General features: G+C 37.2%; 1 protein-coding gene across 2 annotated transcripts in view; it reads right to left on the bottom strand.

Annotated features, from left to right (window-relative positions):
• Nucleotides 1-20,162, bottom strand: part of LOC150081124 (uncharacterized) — a 1,253,880-nt gene that overhangs the window by 624,832 nt on the left and 608,886 nt on the right. For both annotated transcript variants that reach the window (XM_090381132.1, XM_090381131.1), the window contains exon 21: nt 3,115-3,168. In XM_090381132.1, the coding sequence (XP_090237258.1) occupies nt 3,115-3,168 (54 nt within the window). The remainder of the gene's footprint in view (nt 1-3,114; nt 3,169-20,162) is intronic.

Below are 20,162 nucleotides of genomic sequence, written 5' to 3'. Positions count from 1 at the left end.
TCTGACATCCATTTAGACCTAAATCTTGTTGTTATTTTGGTTTTTAGGAACATTAGCAATTAAGGCCATATTGCTCGGGGATATGCGGTGGTCATTCCCTGATCTTTCCGCATCCTCCATATTTGGTGGTGATTGGCTTGAACCCCGGTCTAATCAAGAAGCGTGTGCTACGCACTGCTGCTCCTTACCACCTGGCTATGGAGGCGCCCGCCTAAACCTTCAACAATATTTCTTAGTTGGTATGTGAAGCCTAATAGCTTCGAAGATAAATTCTTTGAATGCTTCCCATTTTGAATTTGCTGTTGGTAACATCATCAGTTGGTCCCACCGTATAGAATTTAAATACTGTCTAAGACCACCGTAGTCACCTTTACGAAAGCAAAAACACTTCCCTTTACATCCCCTGATGGTAGTTACCACTTTGAGTAAATCCCACTTCACCACTAGGTTGCAGCTATCACACTGTGATCACTGCCACCTAGTGGTTCCTTTATTGCAGATTCTTAATCCATGAAGAATCACTACTGATAATCATATCAAGAGTATTACTCCCTCTAGTTGCCTCCCGAACACGTTGATGTAGAAAACAATCATTCAATAAATCCATAAAAGCTTTGCTTGTGTGTGTGAGTGACCAACCCACATATTTCAGTCAATATCTTGGAAATTAAAATCGCCCATTATAAGACTCTCTGATTTACTGAACCACTCTATTTCCCTGTACGGTTTACTTATTATACTTATCAGAGTCATTAGGCCTATAACACACTCCTACTCTCAATTTTGATCTCCCAATGCTTATGTCACACTAAACTGATTCGACAGTGTACTGTCCAGTGATGTTGACTGGCTTCACTTCCTTGGATTTTATGTGTTTCTTAACTAGTAGCATAACCTCCTCCTCCCTTTCTATCCTATCTATCCTATCTGTACACATTGTACTCCCCAAATTCCAGTTTTGCATTCCTTATATCTGTGTGACACCACGTCTCTGATATCTCAACAATATCTGCCTTTGATGTTTTGAGCAATACCTCAAATTCATCAAATTTATTTACCAAACTCCTAGCATTGGCATACATGCAAGTATTCATGCACCTGTTCCTTAGCTACCTGATTCTTAGCTACCCTAACACAACCCATTTGTTTACATGTATCTCAATGATGCCCAGCAGTCTCTGAAATACCCTGCATCTTGTTTTCCAGGCTGCTGTTCTTTCCAATAGAAGCAGTGCAAGAATCACTTTCACCTCTGCCAGTGGCTACTGTTAATCTATTAGTCATTGTATCCCTCCAAGTTAGCAGTTTTCCAACCCGCCTAACAGTGCCTTGATAGCATCAGCGAATATTCTTGCACCCTTTCTATTTAAGTGTATCCCATTCCTGTAGAAGCAGTCTCTGCTGTTAACAAGTACAGACCGGGCTGAAAAAATTCTACCCCTTGAGCCTTGCACAATCTTTCCAGGGCCAAATTGAACCACAAGGCTCTTATCATATACTCCCTCCTATTGTGTCTGGGCAGAATTGCAGACACTTTCAAATTCAACCCTAATTCACGGCTTTTTTTCAACAGTGACCTGTACTTGTTAAGTAATTATTCCAGTGTCCTACTGTTAATATCAACGTGTACCTTTTGTGATGATGTTGTAGAGCAGATATCACCTTTTGTGCCCTTAAAAAATGATATCTGCTCTACAACATCATCAGCTTTTGCCCCTGGCAGACATACCCTGGTCCTGTTCCACCTATCCTTTTTACATAGCATGTTCCCATTCCCCTGACAATAGAGTCACCAACAACTACTAGTTCCTGTGGGATCAGTGCATTCTGCCTTGGGGGTTGCCGCTGTGTTGCTTGATGATCAATGGCAAGCTCTAGAGTTGATGTGGGCAGCTGAGAGCTTGATGGACCCTCAATTTAGATCCTTCGAGGGTATCCACCCTGTCCTTCAAGCTCTGATATAGGCCCATAACAATGCTGAGTTGTCGCCTCATTTCCTCACACTCCTTACATCGCGTACACACAAAGACATCCTCCTTGGTAATCAGGTACGGGACATGATATTTCATGTCCCGTACCTGATTGATCAACAAACATCAAGCAAGCTGTGCATTTTAAAACGTCAAGCATGCAGTGCATTTTAAAAGATTAATTGATAATATTATATACTATACTATTCTAAGCTAATGCTATCTAGTTCAGTGTATAACGTTATATCGTATAACAGTGGCGGCAAGTTACGAACGGTAAATCTACGGACACTTAAGTATTAATTCTCTTCCAAAATCTCACTCTCTCAATTCAGAATAAAACAAGGATCTTGACTATAGGCTACTTAGATCTATAGGCTACTTATAGAAAATAATGTAATACTGTATAACAATATAACCATTAGTCAATAAAGCAGCTAAATATAGCTAAAAAACTTCCCGTTTGCCGGCTCTGCAAAATTTGTAAAACACGTGGATTGGATACCCTTACCGATACTAAGTAATAACCTATAAAATCTCTATCTAAGTTAAAATTTAAGCTAAGTATCATAATTATGAATATAAAGGTACTCTAGAAAATAAGTTAATATGCCAATTTAAGTTAATAAAACAGATAAAACTTCTCTATTTTCCTGAGCCGTAAAAACTGCGCCTGCACAAGGCTACTCTCAAATAGCATCTTAAAGTGTATTTGAGCACCTTAAATACATACAAATGGGCCTGTTGTACTGGATTCCATTGTTTAAGGAGCTTAATATTGTATATATCCAGTAATATATTTAATAACAAAATGTAACTTTCAGGGTAAAATGGACCCCTTCATCAGAAATACACAGATTCTAACGGAATAATGACTTTAGACATAAAATTAAAATTCTCTCTCTAAATTATTATTCTGTTATTAAATATATTTTGTTATTAAATATATTACTGGATATATACAATAATAATCTCCTTAAGTTAGTACCTTGATTTTAAAAAAATATATATTGTTTTCATTATAAGCACTGAATTTCTTTTAATAAAATTTGTCTGCATGAAAATGTCACACCCTTTGGTGAGTATATCAGTAGCTATAAAAACTATCTATCAAACATAATACATAATTGAAACTTTGTTTTACCTTTGGTCCATCAATTCCTAGCAATCCTGGATCACCTCTTTCACCTTTTTCACCCTAAATATAAGAAAATTTGTCTAAGTAGATCAACTTTTTATGAACATCCATATCAATAATTATAACCAGGAAACAAATTTTAGCATTTTTGTTTCAAAAATTTCATATTTCTTTCTTTCATTTTTGTTTGTAATGAATGAAGATGATTTCATAAAATCAATATTGTTAATTATAGTAAATGTATCTGTTTTTTTTTCTGTGTATTAAAGTGTTATTTATGGTATGTTACACATCTTCAACCCTCATTAAATTAAGAAAAACACTCTCTTGGCAAACATATTTAAATTTAAGCTTTCATCTGGTCATCTCTGTCTTCAGAGAGATCTGAAGTCTGAATGCATAAGTAAGGATTAGAACTTTTCTCTCACATTAGAGAAAAGTTCTTACCCTTACTTATGCATTCATTTATATACAAGCTATGAACTGGGGATATGCAATAGGCACCTAATATTCTACAGACATGATGTTGAATTGGATTCATCCACTGCAGTACTGTCTTCCTTGCTGAGTTATATAATGAGTGTACCATAGCCCAGCTGGGGTCAAATTATGGCCCAGTAAAAATGAAGTAAAGTACAACCATGTCAGAGAGTACCATGAGGATTTTTTTTCTGAGAAAAATAGTTTGCACTTCCTGTATATGTTTTAGAACGTTAAATTTATTGACTTTCCGTGGAACATACTGTGAGTGACTGGATATTATGAATAATTAGAAAAAAATGATAGGTTTCAACAGTAGATGATGATCGGGGTCACAAAATGTATTCTGTTGCAAAAAAGGTTATAGCAACGACTGACATTGGCAGAATTCCTTCTTGAACAAAAGTTTTGGAAAGGACACTCGGATAATTAGAATTAGCTGAGGCATATGATGCAAGAAATCAAGCCAAAAAAAAAAAAAAAAAACACCCTTCCCATTTCCCCCATCCAGTCACTCCAAATGTTTGTCTAGTTCAGCTTTAAATTTATTTAAGCTGTCAACTTCCACAACAACAGATGGAAGTCTGTTCCAGCAATCAACTGCCTGCTAGCTAAAGGCAAATTTCCAAACATCTATTCTACAACTGTCTTTCCTTGATTTGAAACTATGTCCCCTCAGGTTCTAAATCTGAGCAAATGGAAGAATCCCATAAGCATTAAGCCTGCTCAAACCATTCAAGGCCTTATACACCTCAATGAGATCACCTTGCAGATGCCTAGTCTCCAAATGCTGCAATTTGCAGAACTTAAGCCTTTCTTCGTAAGAGCACCCCATTGTCCTCTTACTAACCTTGAAGCCCTTCTCTGTACTTGTTCTAGCAACTCTACATCCTTACTAAAATGAGGCCTCCAGACTTGGTCACAAAAGATCTGGATACAAAAAATAATTTGATATCGAGCACTTGGATTTCAGGAAAGCTTTTGATATTGTTGCGTATGGTTGACTTCTTTATAAATTGGAGCAGTATGGCATTAAGAGCAAATTGCTACATTGGATAAAGGGATGATTGAGTGGTAGATGACAGAGATTGGTAATGAATGGACACTGCTCTTCATTGACTATTGTTATTAGTGGAGTCCCTGGGCCATTGTTGTTTTATGTATTTATAAATGATATCACTGAAGGTATATCAGCCTGTTTTTTTCAAGTTTGCAGATGATACAAAGGTTGGAAGGGTTGTTAATGAGAGTAAAGAAAGTATGCTACTGCAACAGGATCTAGAAAAGTAGGCAGATTGGCTGAGAAGTGGCAACTAAAGTTTAACATTGACAAATGCAAAGTACTGCTTATAGGTAGCTGTGACCTCTGAGAAATGTACAAACTATGTGGTGTTACACTCAGGGAAGTGGAGAATGAAAAAGACCTGGGTAATTGTGCAGTCAGATATGAAGTTCTTTGAGCAGTGCAGATGGGCTGCCAGAGCAGATCATGGAATCTTGTCAATGATATGTAGGAATTTTGCTAGCTATACAAAGGGGAATTTTGATTTCTTACTTACCTTGAAGCCCTTCTCTGAACTCATTCAAGCAACTTTACATCCTTACTAAAATGAGGCCTCTAGACTTGTATGCAGTAATCAAGGTGTGGCCTGACCATTGCCTTATACAAAGGGGAAAATCAAAATTCTCCTTTGTATAGCTAGCAAAATTCCTACATATCATTGACAAGATTCCATGATCTGCTCTGGCAGCCCATCTGCACTGCTCAAAGAACTTCATATCTGACTGCACAATTACCCAGGTCTTTTTCATTCTCCACTTCCCTGAGTGTAACACCACATAGTTTGTACATTTCTCAGGGATCACAGCTACCTATAAGCAGTACTTTGCATTTGTCAATGTTAAACTTTAGTTGCCGCTTCTTAGCCTATCTGCCTACTTTTCTAGATCCTGTTGCAGTAACATACTTTCTTTACTCTCATTAACAACCCTTCCAACCTTTGTATCATCTGCAAACTTGAAAAAAAAGGCTGATATACCTTCAGTGATATCATTTATAAATACATAAAACAACAATGGCCCAGGGACTCCACTAATAACAATAGTCAATGAAGAGCAGTGTCCATTCATTACCAATCTCTGTCATCTACCATTCAATCATCCCTTTATCCAACGTAGCAATTTGCTCTTAATGCCATACTGCTCCAATTTATAAAGAAGTCATCCATACACAACAATATCAAAAACTTTCCTGAAATCCAAGTGTACAATATCAAATTATTTTTTGTATCCAGATCTTTTGTGACCAAATCGTAGTATCCAATCAAATTGGCCAGACAAGAATTCTCCTTAACAAACCCATGCTGTTTCTGAACTATTACTGCAGTCTTGTCTAGAAGATCCTGCAATGCTTCTTTAACCAGTGACTCCATTATTTTCCCCAGATAGAATTTAAACTAACAGGTCTATAATTATGTGTCACCCTTTGAAACCCCTTTGTGAATTGGGGATATATTTGCATTTTCCAGTACATGGGGACCACCCATGAATCTCAGGCTGCTCTCATAATTGTGGTGAAGGGTTTGCATATTTCCCGTACTGCCTCCTGCAATATAACTGGATATATTCCCTCAACCCCAGGTGCCTTTTTTTTTTTATGTTTAAATTCAACTATTTTTTTATGTTTAAATTCAATTAAAATTATCTCTGATGAAATATTAATAGAAGAACAGGCAGGATTCAGAAAAGGAAGATCGTGTACAGATAATATATTTATATTAAATCAAATAATGGAAAAACGAAAAGGGTTTAATTTAGAAATGCATTTAGCATTTATAGATTATGAAAAAGCATTTGATCGAGTAAACAGACGAAAATTATGGGTCATATTGAGTAATAAAGGATACCTAAAACATCATTCAAAAATAATACAGAGTTTATATCAAGGAACAAAAATAGTAATAGATATATGTAATAAATTAACAGAAGAAAGTATAATAAATCAAGGAGTTAGACAGGGATGTACTTTGTCACCAACACTGTTTAACATATATATCGAGGATATGATATGTAAATGGAAAGAAGAAATTAATACAGGTATATATTTAAATACCAAGAATAGGATTAATACACTGTTATTTGCAGATGATTATCTTCATTATCTTGAATAATTATTCAAGATAATGAAGATAATTTACGAAGTATTTAAATTAAACCAAATAACAGAAGAATATAAGTAGAACAATGGCTTTGAAAGGGAAAAATACGGTGAGAACAAAAATAGTTATAGACAATAAAATATTAGAACATGTAAAACATTTTAAATATCTAGGATGTGATATAAAATATGATGTCGAAGAAGATATGAACCAGAAATTGGTGAAATTTCAAAATATATGTGGAACAATAAAAAGAACTCTGACTAAGAAAACAAGGAAAGAAGAAAGAAACACAATTGAAATTTTGCAAAGTAATGGCAATACCAACACTTCTTTATGGTTCTGAAACATGGATACTGAAAAAAAGAGACATTAATAGAATACAAGCTGCAGAAATGAAATTTTTAAGATATGTTAAAGGACGTACAAAATTGGATAAAATACCTGAGTTACCCCTTTAATTCCTTTCTAATATTTACCCCATAAATATTAGAAAGAAATTAAAAATTTACTCAATTAATGGAAAAATTATAGAATATAGACAAAGATGGAAAGAACATGCAGAAAGAATGTAAGATAATAGGTTCCCTAAATTAGCTTATAAAGGGTTTTCCAATAGTAACGCTCGATGTTTGGCAACAGCGCATGACGAAGTCGACAGTCACACAGGTGGTATCTTTGGTACTCCATATTCAGTTAGTCTCTGCATTTTATTATGGAGCGTTACACAACTGAGCAACGAGTTGAAATTGTAAAAAATTATTATCAAAACCAATGTTCTATTCGTCAAACGTTTCGTGCACTCCGTGCAGTTTATGGTGTCGACGAACGTCCTTCAGAATCCACAATTCGCCGTTTAATAAACAAATTCGAAGCAACTGGGTCTGTGGCAAATCTGAAAGTGCCTGTACGTCAGCGAAACGCAAGATCCGTTTAAAATACTGCTGCAGTCCGGGAAAGTGTGCGTGAGAATCCGCAACAGTCCATTCCGTGTCGGGCTCGAGAACTTGGCCTGTCTTCGACGACAACTTGGCGAATCCTGCATAAGGACTTAGGGCTTCACCCTTATAAAGTGCAATTAACCCAACAACTAAAGCCCAACGATCATGCGCAGCGGCGTGCATTTGCTGATTGGGCGCTACAGCAGTTGGAGGTCGATCCTGATTTTGGGCGAAAAATAATGTTTAATGACGAGGCTCATTTCTGGTTAAGTGGCTTTGTTAACAAGCAAAATTGCCGAATTTGGAGTGACGAAAACCCACGGGAGATTCATGAGGTCCCACTACATTCCGAAAAAGTTACGGTATGGTGTACACTTTGGTCCGGCGGAATAATCGGTCCGTATTTTTTCGAAAACGAAGAAGAAGTGCCACTTACGGTCAACGGTGAGCGATACAGGGCTATGATAAGAGATTTTTTTTGGCCTGCAGTGGATGGAATCAATCTAACAAACATTTGGTTTCAGCAAGACGGTGCTACGTGCCATACGGCACGTGATACAGTAACACTATTGCATGAGAAATTTGAAGGTTCCGTTATATCGCGAAATGGTGACGTTAATTGGCCGCCCAGATCCTGCGACCTAACGCCACTGGATTTTTTTCTCTGGGGCTTTCTAAAATCCAAAGTCTATGCTAACAAACCACGGACGGTTGCCGCCTTAAAGGCCAACATCAGGCGCGTTATTGCTGAAATTGAGCCACTTTTATGCGATAACGTCATCACCAATTGGGTATCCAGGATTAACCAAACCAGACAAAGCCGCGGCGGACATTTATCTGATATAATTTTTAAAACATAATGTTAACACATATACTTCATAATAAAAATAAAAATAGATCACTATCACTCTTACAATTTGTTTTATTGCGTTACAAAAATCGAGCGTTACTATTGGAAAGCCCTGTACATATAGAGCAAAAGGAAACAGAGACAGAGGAAGACCAAAGAAAAGATGGGCAGACCTCTTCGAGATCAGAACAGGCGGATCACCTAATCCATGAAGGAAGATAAGATACTCCCAGGAGCTCACATCTGGTGAGTATGAGCTTGGCACACCCAGGGTCCTGAGCTGGATATCATCATTCTTCTCTTTCTTGGTGATTCCCTTCTATTTCTGACTCTCTCTCTCTCTCTCTCTCTCTCTCTCTCAGGGGTAACTCAGAATTTTTTTTTTTTTTTTGGCTGGTGCAGCAAAATCCTCAGGCTTCCTTGCACCATATGATTAATAATAATAAGATAATTCAACAATTTCTCTTCCATTTCACTCTCAGTTATAACAAAAACAAAATTCCCTGTCAGAGTTTAGTATACTTCTGTCCTCCCTTTCTTTACAGAATTGGTCATGAGTGAATGTAGACCTGTACAAATGCAAAATACTCATTCAGTTTATCAGCTATCTGAGCAGGATCATCAACAGTTGAACCATCAATATCAAATGGTCCAATCTGATTCATTTCATTCCTGCTAGAGTTTACATAAGTAACAAACTCTTTGATGGTGTTTTTTTTTTTTTTTTTGCATCCTTTGTCAAGGGTTTCTCGTTGGTATAGGCTTCCATATCAACTGATAATTTATATCCTTGAAGGTTTCCCAGTTAGAATTTGCTGTTTTTAACATTATCAGTTTATCCCATTGAATAGAATTTAAAAACTGTCTGAGACCATTGTGTCACCTTTATGAAAACAAAAACCTTCCCTTTACCCTAGTTGGTAGTTACATTTTTAAGTTAATCCCACATCAGTACACTGTGATCACTCTCATCTGGTGGTTCCTTTATCTGCAAATTCTTAAAGTATGAATAATCACCGTTGATGGCAGTGTGATACTGCAACAGGATCTAGAAAATTTGTTTAAATGGGCAAACATTGACAAATGTTTGCCCATTTGTCAATGTTTAACATTGACAAATGCAAAGTACTGCCTATGGGGAGAAGTAACCCAAGAGTAATGTACCAACTGTGTAGTAGAAAAACTTAGGGTGGTAGAAAATGAAAAAGATCTGGGAGTAATTGTGCAGTCAGATATGAAGTTTTCTAAGCAATGCAAACAGGCTGCCAGAGCAGGTCATGGGGTATTGCCAACAATATACAGGAGTTTTGCTTGTAGGGAAAAGGAAGTGATTATCCCTTTGTATAAGGCAATGGTCAGGCCATGCCTTGAGTAGTGCGTACAGGTCTGGAGGCCTTATTTTAGGAAGGATGTACAGTTGCTTGAGCATGTACAGAAAAGGGCAACAAGATTGGTGAGGGAAGGAAGGGGGGCCTCTTATCAAGAAAAGCTTAAGTTCTGCAAATTGCAGCTGCTGGAGACTAGGCACCTGCAAGGTGATCTGATTCTGGTGTATAAGGCCCTGAATGGGTTGAGCACACATAATTCTGATGGGATTCTTACTCTTGCTCAGATTACAAACCTGAGGGAGAATAAATTCAAATTGAGGAAAGACAGTTGTAGAATAGATGTGCGGAAATCTGCCTTTAGTTAGCGGGGGGATTAATTGCTGGAACAATCTTACATCTGTCGCTGTGGAAATCGATAGCTTAAATAAATTCAAAGAGGAACTGGACATACATTTAGAGGGAATGGATGTGTTAAATTAGGTATGCTTGCTTTCTTGCATCACATGCCTCCATTACTACTACTACAATGGCGGCAAGTTACGAACGGTAAAATCTATGGACCCTAAGTATTAACTTTCAAAATCGCCATATAAATTCAAATTAAACCAAGGAGTGTGACTAGTCCACGATGGACACTGTTCATCATGGACTAATGTTATTAGTAGAGTCCCTCAGGATTCAGTGTTGGGTCCATTATTGTTTTCTGTATTTATAAATGATATTGATGATGGTATATCAAACTTAATGTCCAAGTTTGCAGATGATACAAATGTTGGCAGGGTTGTTATGGACACTACTGATGCTATCCTGCTGCAACAGGATCTGGAAAGGTTGAGCAGATGGGCTGAGGGGTGTCAAATGACGTTTAACAAATGGGAACAGCAACCCCAGAGCAACGTACCAACTCTGTGGTACTACACTGACAGTGGTAGAGAATGAAAAGGCAGATATGAAGTTCTCTGAGCAGTGCAGATGGGCTGCAAGAGTAGCGCATGGTGTCTTCTCAATGATATATAGGAATTTTTCTAGCAGGGATAAGGAGGTGATTATTCCCTTGTATAAGGCAATGGTCAGGCCACACCTTGAGTACTGTATACAGGTCTGAAGGCCTCATTTCAAGAAGGATGTAGAGCTACTGGAATGAGTACAGAGAAGGGCAACAAGATTAGTGAATGGAACCAAGGGTTGCTCTTACGAAGAAAGGCTTAAGTTTTGCAAATTATAGTGTCTGGAGACTAGGCACCGGCAAGGTGATCTGATAGAGGTGTATAAAGCCTTGAATGGTTTGAGAATGCTCAATGCTGATGGAATTCTTCCTCTTGCTCAGAATAATCATCTGAGAGGGCATAAATTCAGATTGAGGAAAGACAGATGTAGGATAGATGTGCAGAAATTTGCCTTTAGTCAGCGGGTAGTTGGTTGGTGGAACAGACTTCCAACCCTTGTTGTGGAAGTTGATAGCCTAAATAAAATTAAGGCCCAGCTGGACAGGTATTTCGAACAAACGGAGGGGTGAAGTGGAAGTGGTTTTTTTTTTTTTTTTTGGCTGATGCTGCATAAGCTTGCTTTCTTGCATTGTAAGCCTCTACTAATGCTAATGCTAATACTGCCTGTGAATACCCAAATTTCTGATATTTGAAGCATCTGGTAAGGTCCGGTATATATGGTCGGACATGACAGTTCAAATATCCGACGACATTTACAGAAGTTGGTGGATTTGGCAAATGAAATGAAATGTTAGTATTATGTTTCTAGTTGGAAGTAATGAGCCATCCCTTTTAATTAGGATTCTCTTGGCCTGAATTATGTTTTGGTCTGAGAGTTCCTGTTTAATTTCTTCATCAGTTACATATAGAAGGTCCCATTCAGTTATAACTCCTTTTGAGTAATTTAAGGTGGGCACGAGGTGACATTTCTATGGGAGTTCCTCCAAGTGTTTTTAATTTAAATAATTTATCAGAATGCTTGCTTTCTATTGTTTCAACAAGCAAGTCACCTGATTTTAGTCAGCAAACCATTTTCGGTGAGCCAGCAGCATTCTCTAAACATTTCTGGATCAGAAAAGAAGAAAGCTTGCTGACTGGCTGGTCAGTCAATAAATGGATCATAAGGAAATGAGGCCAAATATTCTGGACTGTATCCTTCTTTTGTTTTTTAGCCTAGGAAGGGTTGTAATCTTCCTGCTCTCTGGAATGTGATGGGATATTCATCCCGCAAGAGTCAGTGTCTGTATGATCAACATTGCTCCTTTCAGCCCTTGGCAGATTGACTTTTCTGCCAAGGTTTCCGGCCCTGCCATGGGGAGGCAGGAGCAGTGCCCGGTGTGACCAAGTGGAAAGTAGTGGCTGTTAGTAATAAACTAGAAAAATAAGGAAAGGTGGCTTTCCTTTCTTGCTTTGTACAGGAACTTTTGTAACAAGAGTTGATTATATAAAGAGATTTATTAATAACAAGAATGTAAGAGAACTATAATTCTCTTTTGGAAATCGCAGTGATAGCACAGAGAAATCGCTCGGTCACAATCGCTTGGCATCTGGAGCCAGCTGCAAAGTCTTATCCAACATGTGAATAACCTTGTACCCAGAAAAGCGAAGTTTATTGACTTTCTGTGGAACATACTGTTTGTGACTGGAGATTATGAATAATTAGCAAAACACGATAGGTTTTAACAGTATTGATGATGATTGGAGTCACAGTATGCATTCTGTTGCAAAAAAGATTATACTAAGGACAGACTTCTTTCTGCTCCCACTGGCAGAATTCCTTCTTGAACAAGATTTTGGCAAGGACACTCTGATAATGGATTTGAAAGGTTTGATTTTAGAGAAAGTTCTGGATATTTATCATATTTACCAGAATAATGGTAAATTACTCCAGGGTACAATGGTAAGCTCCTCTCAAAATGTTATGTGCTGAAAAATATTTCAGAGTCCAGGGACAACTGACCAAATGTTCATTTTTGAAGAAGGCATTTCATGTGTTTTCTTTAGCTTTGATTATTAGTTATAACGTAGACCTATTTCTTCAAAATTGAAGTTGATAGTTCTTCACCAGGGATTGAGTTTCTAGGTAGCATGTAAGGGGAGCATTAATCATTTCCTCCAAAATGTTATTGAAGGAGCTAGTCAGTGAGACTGACCTGCAGTTATGTAGATTTGACTAATACTTTCTGGGTTTGAGAATTGGTAGAATGAATGAATGAATGCTGCTAGAAGCTAATACAATAAAGTTCAACAAAAAATTTGATTGAGGAAGACAGGTGTCATCTTTTGATTTTCAAAAAGCAGGAGATTAAGCATTTGTAAGCAGGAGGAAAACAAGACAAGTTTTTGACAAAACAAGCACAAAAGAGGGGAAAAAAAACAAAAGTACTGAAAAAATAAAAGCAGTACAGTCGATTCCGGTTATTTGGGACACATTGGGATTAGTGCATTTTGGCCCAATTAAGCAGCTGCCCCAATTGTCCGAAGTTTCATGTAAATAGTTAAAAATACAATGTACCCCCCCACCCATTTAGTTCACTGTACAATCAAATCACGTTAAAACGAACTCACCATAGTAAAGTACCGTTTTTCACTATACGATGTGCAGTAAGCGCCGGTCATTGTGATCACGTTTGTGAATTGAATTTTAATTCTTTTAAACAGCAATTCTAATTAGTGAAAATAGGAGGAATATTATCCACAGGCTATAAAAGAAAAGATATATTAAGCACAAATTTACCCTTTATTACCTTACCAATTCAAAATTTAAATGATATGTGAAAATTGGAATAATTAATATGTACTGTAATATGTACATACGAACTAGTTGACATTTCTGTTCACTGAAATTTGTGGGTGGGGTTAAAATTTAAAACAGTTAAAAGATAAGCAATCAATAACAAAGAACACACCACACACAAATTGTAAGTAACACGATACATGCAAACGAGAATGGAGTTACAAGTTACGAAGCTTTAAAAATAGGAATGAAGAGAAGATTCTGAAAATTGAAGATTTCATGGAGGTGTAAACACATTTCATCATAATAGCCCACAGAATTCCAGCTGTCAGTATTATCGCAAATTCAATAAGATTGAGTTTACTATTCATTTATGATAGATTGCACTAAGAGAAAAACCCAATAAACAGGTGACTGCTAATTGTTTTTATTGTTTTAAGTGACCTCCAGAAATCCAACCGAACTATATGGTCAGAGACAATCGTAGAGTAATCTACAGTGCTGCGGTCTCCTGCCCCAGTTAAACAGCATGTTGTCCCAATTAAGGGAAGTAACCCATGGCTATTTTCTCAGTTGGGTTCTGTTTTTTTAAGATTTTCCCCAAATAAACAGCTGCCCCGATTAACTGGTGGCCCAAATAACTGGAATCCACTGTATTCCAAAAAACAAGACGAGAACAGGAAACATTTTTTGAAGCCCACACTGCCAATGAAACTGTCAGTGTGTTTTATCAATGAAATTAAATTGTATTGACAAAATGCACATTCCATATTAAAATACAAGCTACATGACTGTTCACCAGCATAGTAAACCTTTAAAGATTAGCTTACCTAACATTTTTTATCAGTTGATTTCTGTTTGGATTGTCTGTTAGCATCGACTGATTATGATTACTTTGTGAAAGTGATAATGTAGCAGACTTGGGAACACAAAGTTTTTGTCATAAAAACAGCCTTTATGTCTAGATTTGTATGTCAAGACCATCTCCAAAACAGCAGCAGAATCAATTTTTTTTTTTTTAAAGAATTATTAACATAACAAGAATAACTTGGGATAACATGTTATGTTTCATGCTTGCTCATGCACTTCTCAGTTTCCCAACCAAGGAGACTACTTGTATATCAATTATAACTTCTTTCATAATAGCATTTGAAACTGACAGAAATGATCTTCAAAATATCCATTTTTATATCTTCAATAAAACTGAAATGTACTGGAAAAGTTTCTTTTTTTTAACTAAATTGAAACAAATGAATCTGTTTCAATTTAGTTCAATAAACTTGTTCTATGAATAGTGTTATTGGAAGATGAATAAGTTTTCCAAATACAATTTAAATTAAAGTTAATAATAATATTTCACTTAATACTTCCGATAACCCAGCTGGGCAATTTGTTATGAAGTCTATTAAGAGCTAGCAGATTTTTGAATGTCATAGCAAGCATTCTTTGGTCTTAAGGCCATCCCATCACCTGCCAAAGGGGTCCTCATCTGCTACGGTAGAGGTGTTTCCTTCTTCTCAGGTGGTGGAATCTGATGATGATTGTTCTCACAATATTTCTCAAGTTGTGACTAAACAATTACAGGAAGATATTTGCTATCTAAGAAGGAGGAGCTGTACTATGCCATTGTTTTCTCTCTATCTATGATTCCAGAGACCACCTATAATCACTGGATGCTGAAGACCTTTTTGACAGAAGCCAATGACAACAGGATGGAGATGGAGGAGCTGCTTGATCAGTACACTAGAACTGTTCTTATGGCATAAGACGTTATGGCATCAGACATTAGGCATCCTGTGCATCAAAGAAATGAAGACTCTAACCAGGTTCCTAGAATTCTGAAAAGAAGATAACTAAGAAAATGTGAATATACTAGAACACAGCAGTTATACAAAAAGTTTGTATCATAAGAACAAGAAGTGCTGTATTCAACAGTTACTAGATGAGTTTAGTTCTTCATCAGATAAGTTCAATTTTCAGGACTTTCTACATTTTTGGGAAGAAAGGGGTTTTCTATGCTCCCCTGGAGTCTGGAGGTTTAAATACCTTCATGGATTATGAAGAGCATCACGATATTAGGAAGGCAATTTATAAGCCCATTCCATCATCTGAACTGCACTCGACATATCCAGATTTTTCTATAAGTGCTGGTCCTGATGCATGCATTCCCCTCAACTTCACAACATTCCACTAGCAGTTCTGATAGATCTTTTTTATATATTTTTATGGTCCATTGCCTTCTGAGGCCTTTATCATCCCATTATCCTGGGGCGAGTGATTGAAGGAGTTCTGATTAATCTAGGCAAAAAAAGTGAGTGCTGCTGTAACGTTAAACGAGAGAATAGCTTTATCTCGCACGACACAATTATTCTCTACTTTAATACTAACATCACAAAAGGTGGGCTTGGTATTCCATCTCTAAAATGGACCATCCCTATTTTGAAGAAGAGCTGCCTACAAAAACTTCAATACTCATCTCTGATTATTTGAGGACTGGCTATTCTAACATCCTCAGAAAGGAAATAACATCAGTAGGCAAATCACTTCAAGATGAGTGAGATGTTGATACATTAGTGAAGGCTAAAACCCAACGGAAAAGACTATTACATGAATCCTATGATGGATAGGGATTGAAGGAATCAAGTAAGGTGAAGTCCCAAAACCGCTGGATTGGGGATGGCACTAAGTGTTGGGACACGAGTTCATCAAGCTAGTTAAGGCCCAAGTGCATGCTTTGCTAATAATAGGACCTGCAGGGTTGAATGTAATGCAATAGAAACATTGGCTCGTGTTGCCCAATTGTCATTCTCTCCTATGGTGCTCAGATTAAGGAGCATGACGTGTGATAGTTAACATCGTGGTTAATAGACTCCAACAGAAAGATTGGCACATTGTATTAGAACCCCATTATAACACTACCCGATGGCCTTAGAAAGCCTGTGTTAAAGAAGACCGAGTGGCGGTTTTAGAAGTGCAAGTCGTGAGACAGGGATATGACCTGGACATCTCCCATAGACTAAATACTTGAAGAACAGATCGGAGAAGAATTTGAAGAACAGATCATCAACTTGAAGAACAGATCAGAGAAGAATTTGGATGCCCACCAGTTGTCTCAACAATAATGATTACATATAAAGGTATCTGGAGTAAAGCCTCAGCCTTTCTACTTGCACTAGGACTTACAGCTTCAGATTTCACGATCCTGGCCATCAATGTTTTAAAGGAATTGTGTTGTTGGTGGTTCTATCAGACATCCATGATTCAAGACTGATATCCAAAATATGTTGTTTGATTTTCTACATTTTGTAGGCTACCATAGTCATTAATTATGGCAATTATAATAAAATAAAATAAAAAAGAATTAGATAAATTACACAAGAAAAAACATAATATCACAAGAACTGCAAAATACCAAAACTATGTCTCTATCACTTCACCATTGAAAGATATACCAAAATTTTAGTATGTATATCTAAAATATCTTTCAAGTATATCTTTCAAATTTTGAAACTTAATAAATGACCAGTTTCAAATATTATACAGTAATATATATGATGTCTTAAACATGAGTTTTATTCATTTTCAAATACTTTAATCAAACATATACTGTACTATAATATTAGCATTAGAGTTAGAGGCAAATGATGCAAGAAAGCAAGCTTATATACTCAGTGATCACTGAATTATGACCATCTACCTAACACCTCATAGGTCCTCCTCCTTTTGCCCTCAAGTACAGCAGCTCTCCGATTTGGCACTGATTCAGAAGCATTTGGGAGGTATGGCCAACTAAGCTGTATGTAATGCAGCCAACAATGCAGGTATGGAGGTGATTGGCATATCCAGATGCCTGATATGCCTTTCCATAGTGTCTCACAAGTGCTCTATGGGATTGATATCAGTGGAGTTCAGAGGCCAGTCGATATGCTGGAAGTCAGAACTGTGTTCTTCAAACCACTTGTGGGGGTGGGGGTTTTTTCTATGTATTTATTATATATTTTTCTTTATGTTTTTTTTTGTTTATATTATTACTATATTATTTATATTTATTATTTAATCCCCACTTTGCATCTGACTTGTTATCTCACAGAAGAATTCCTGTTCTGAGGGAGTTTCTATATTAGTGCACTCCTCCTTTGGGTTTTGCTGTGTGTTCAGAAATGACCAAACACTATTTGCATTAAGTGAAATACAATCAGTTTATTATACATACTTACAAATAAAAGATAAGACAAATCATTACACATTATTCACTTCATATATAGGTACAGGGCATGGATCACGTTCCTGGTCATTAGGCTCTCCCATCCATCGTCTTCTTCTTACTATAGGCCCACTAACATCTTGTACAATCAGTTTAATTTAACTCTTTCTTAATTACAATTGACATTTATTATTTATTTATTTATATCTTCCTTTTTCATACCTATCTAGCACAATCCTACATTCTTCTTCATGGTTGATATAGTTCTTCTTCTGGAATTTAATGTCCACTTTACAAACTATTCTATTCTATTCTCTCCCCAGCACTTTAAAGTTACATGTTAATGAAATATACATGGGATTATTTATTTCTTCATTCCCTCAGGTAAACTTCAGCATATAGCGACTCATTTCTCTACTTCAGTAACATTATATAAATAACATACAACTGTACCTGCTCTATAGGCTAACCCGTCCAAAATTATTACTTTTACTCCATTGATTAATCAGTAAATAAATCATAACTGTAAACCATCCTTCATTAACTATTTCTATGATATTTCCTTACTTATCTATACCTTAACTTAACTCTTAACTGTATGCTTCCCTAAATCTCACTTAATATTTATCTATCTTCCCTGCAGTCCTTTGCAATTACATAGAGGTAAATTCGTTGTTTAACCACTTACTTCTGGGGATTTGGATCTTACCGCTAATACAACGTGTGGCCTGTGACTTTCTGCTCTGCATCGGGTCCTCCATTGGTTTGGGAACGTTCATCTGGAATGCTAAACTCTGCCAGGGACACTTTTCGCTTTGCCGATCATCCTGGTGTCATATCCTTCTTTGCTGTGCCGGATCATTCAGCAGGGGTCGCTTCCCATCACTTTATTTCCACAGGACGGTACGGTGTTCTTCTCGCTGTCCTCCTTTCAAATATATCTCTTGGTGGACGGTTTCGGACTTCTATGTTTCATCTCGAGAAAGTTCCCCTTTCTGTAACTCATCTACACTTTATTAAAACTATCAGAATTTAGTGAACTCACCATAACTGGTTCTACTGGTGGATCGCTTCCGGGGACTGTTTCCTGGGCCTATCTTTCCAAAAACACCCTTTTCGCCCTCCAAAGAAACTTCATCACTCCTTCTAAAATATACCACTCCAAAAAAACTTCATCACTCTCCGAAAAAACTTTATCGCCTTCTGAAAAAACTTAATCACCTCAAAAAAAAACTTTATCACACATCGAAAAACTTTATCATCTCCGAAAAACTTTATCACATATCTAAAACATTCCACATTCCTTTGTGCGCGCTCTTCCCCTTTTATTTCCCAAAATTTAGTAACGCCCCTCCTTTCCTCGACCAATCACTGCTATCTGACCATCATCATCTCCATTCTCATTTGCCTATGACACATGACAGGAAGGCCGAGTTCCTTCCGGTGTAGAAAGAACTTCCGTTTCTAGGGAATTCTCGATCCTTCTAGAAATTACCAGAAATTTCTGGAGCTCGGAACCCATCCGGAAAACATCTGCGTCCATTTACGTGATTCGTCTCGCATTATTATAAAATGACCACACCTGCTCTGTTTGCAGTAAACAAAAACGCTTACACCTGTTACCCCTATTGTAATCTCTGGAGCACTCCGTCCCTTTTGCCATGCCATCAATTAACCCCCCACTGTTCCGTCTCGTTATCTTCACTTGCTGCTTCAGGTAGTGGGCGCTGATCCTATATCTGTTTCTCATGTTTATCTTCAAGGTATATTTGCTTGTACATTAAATTTAACCTTCTCTTAAATTAATTCCATTAGCGTGAGACCCATTATCTTAAACAATATTTGTGATTTTAAGTGTTTTCTTGTAAGGTCTATAATATCACTCAATCTAGCGTTCTATCATAAATTATATAGACATTTAATTTAATTTGTAAGACTTTGTGTCTTACACACTCCTACAAGTGCCCAATGGCTTGGAAGACACCATTGCTATTCGGGAAAAAGTGTAACATAGTGGGGTGTACAAAGTCAGCAAGCAGTTGACAATAGTGGAGACCACTGATACATTGTTCCACATGTACCAGGGGCCCAAGTTCCTGCCAATGAAACATGCCCCACACCATACAACCACCTCCACCGGCCTGCACTTTTGATACCATACATGATGGATCAAGAGCCTCATGTTGTTGATGCCAAATCCGTACACGACCATCCACAGTGTGGAGTAAATAATGTGATTCATCTGACCAGCACACCTTCTTCCCATCTTCTAATGTCCAACTTGCATAATCTTTGCACCAGGTGAGTCTTTTATGCTGATGAACCTTGGTTAGGAAAGGATGCCATAGGGGTTGTCTGCCTGGTATAGAC

This window comes from Mastigoproctus giganteus, chromosome 9, assembly GCF_048544385.1.
Source record: "Mastigoproctus giganteus isolate SK-2022 chromosome 9, ASM4854438v1, whole genome shotgun sequence".
Lineage (NCBI taxonomy): Eukaryota > Metazoa > Arthropoda > Arachnida > Uropygi > Thelyphonidae > Mastigoproctus > Mastigoproctus giganteus.
The sequence above is the reverse complement of the archived record's forward strand: the minus strand, read 5'-3'. Positions and strand labels throughout refer to the sequence as shown.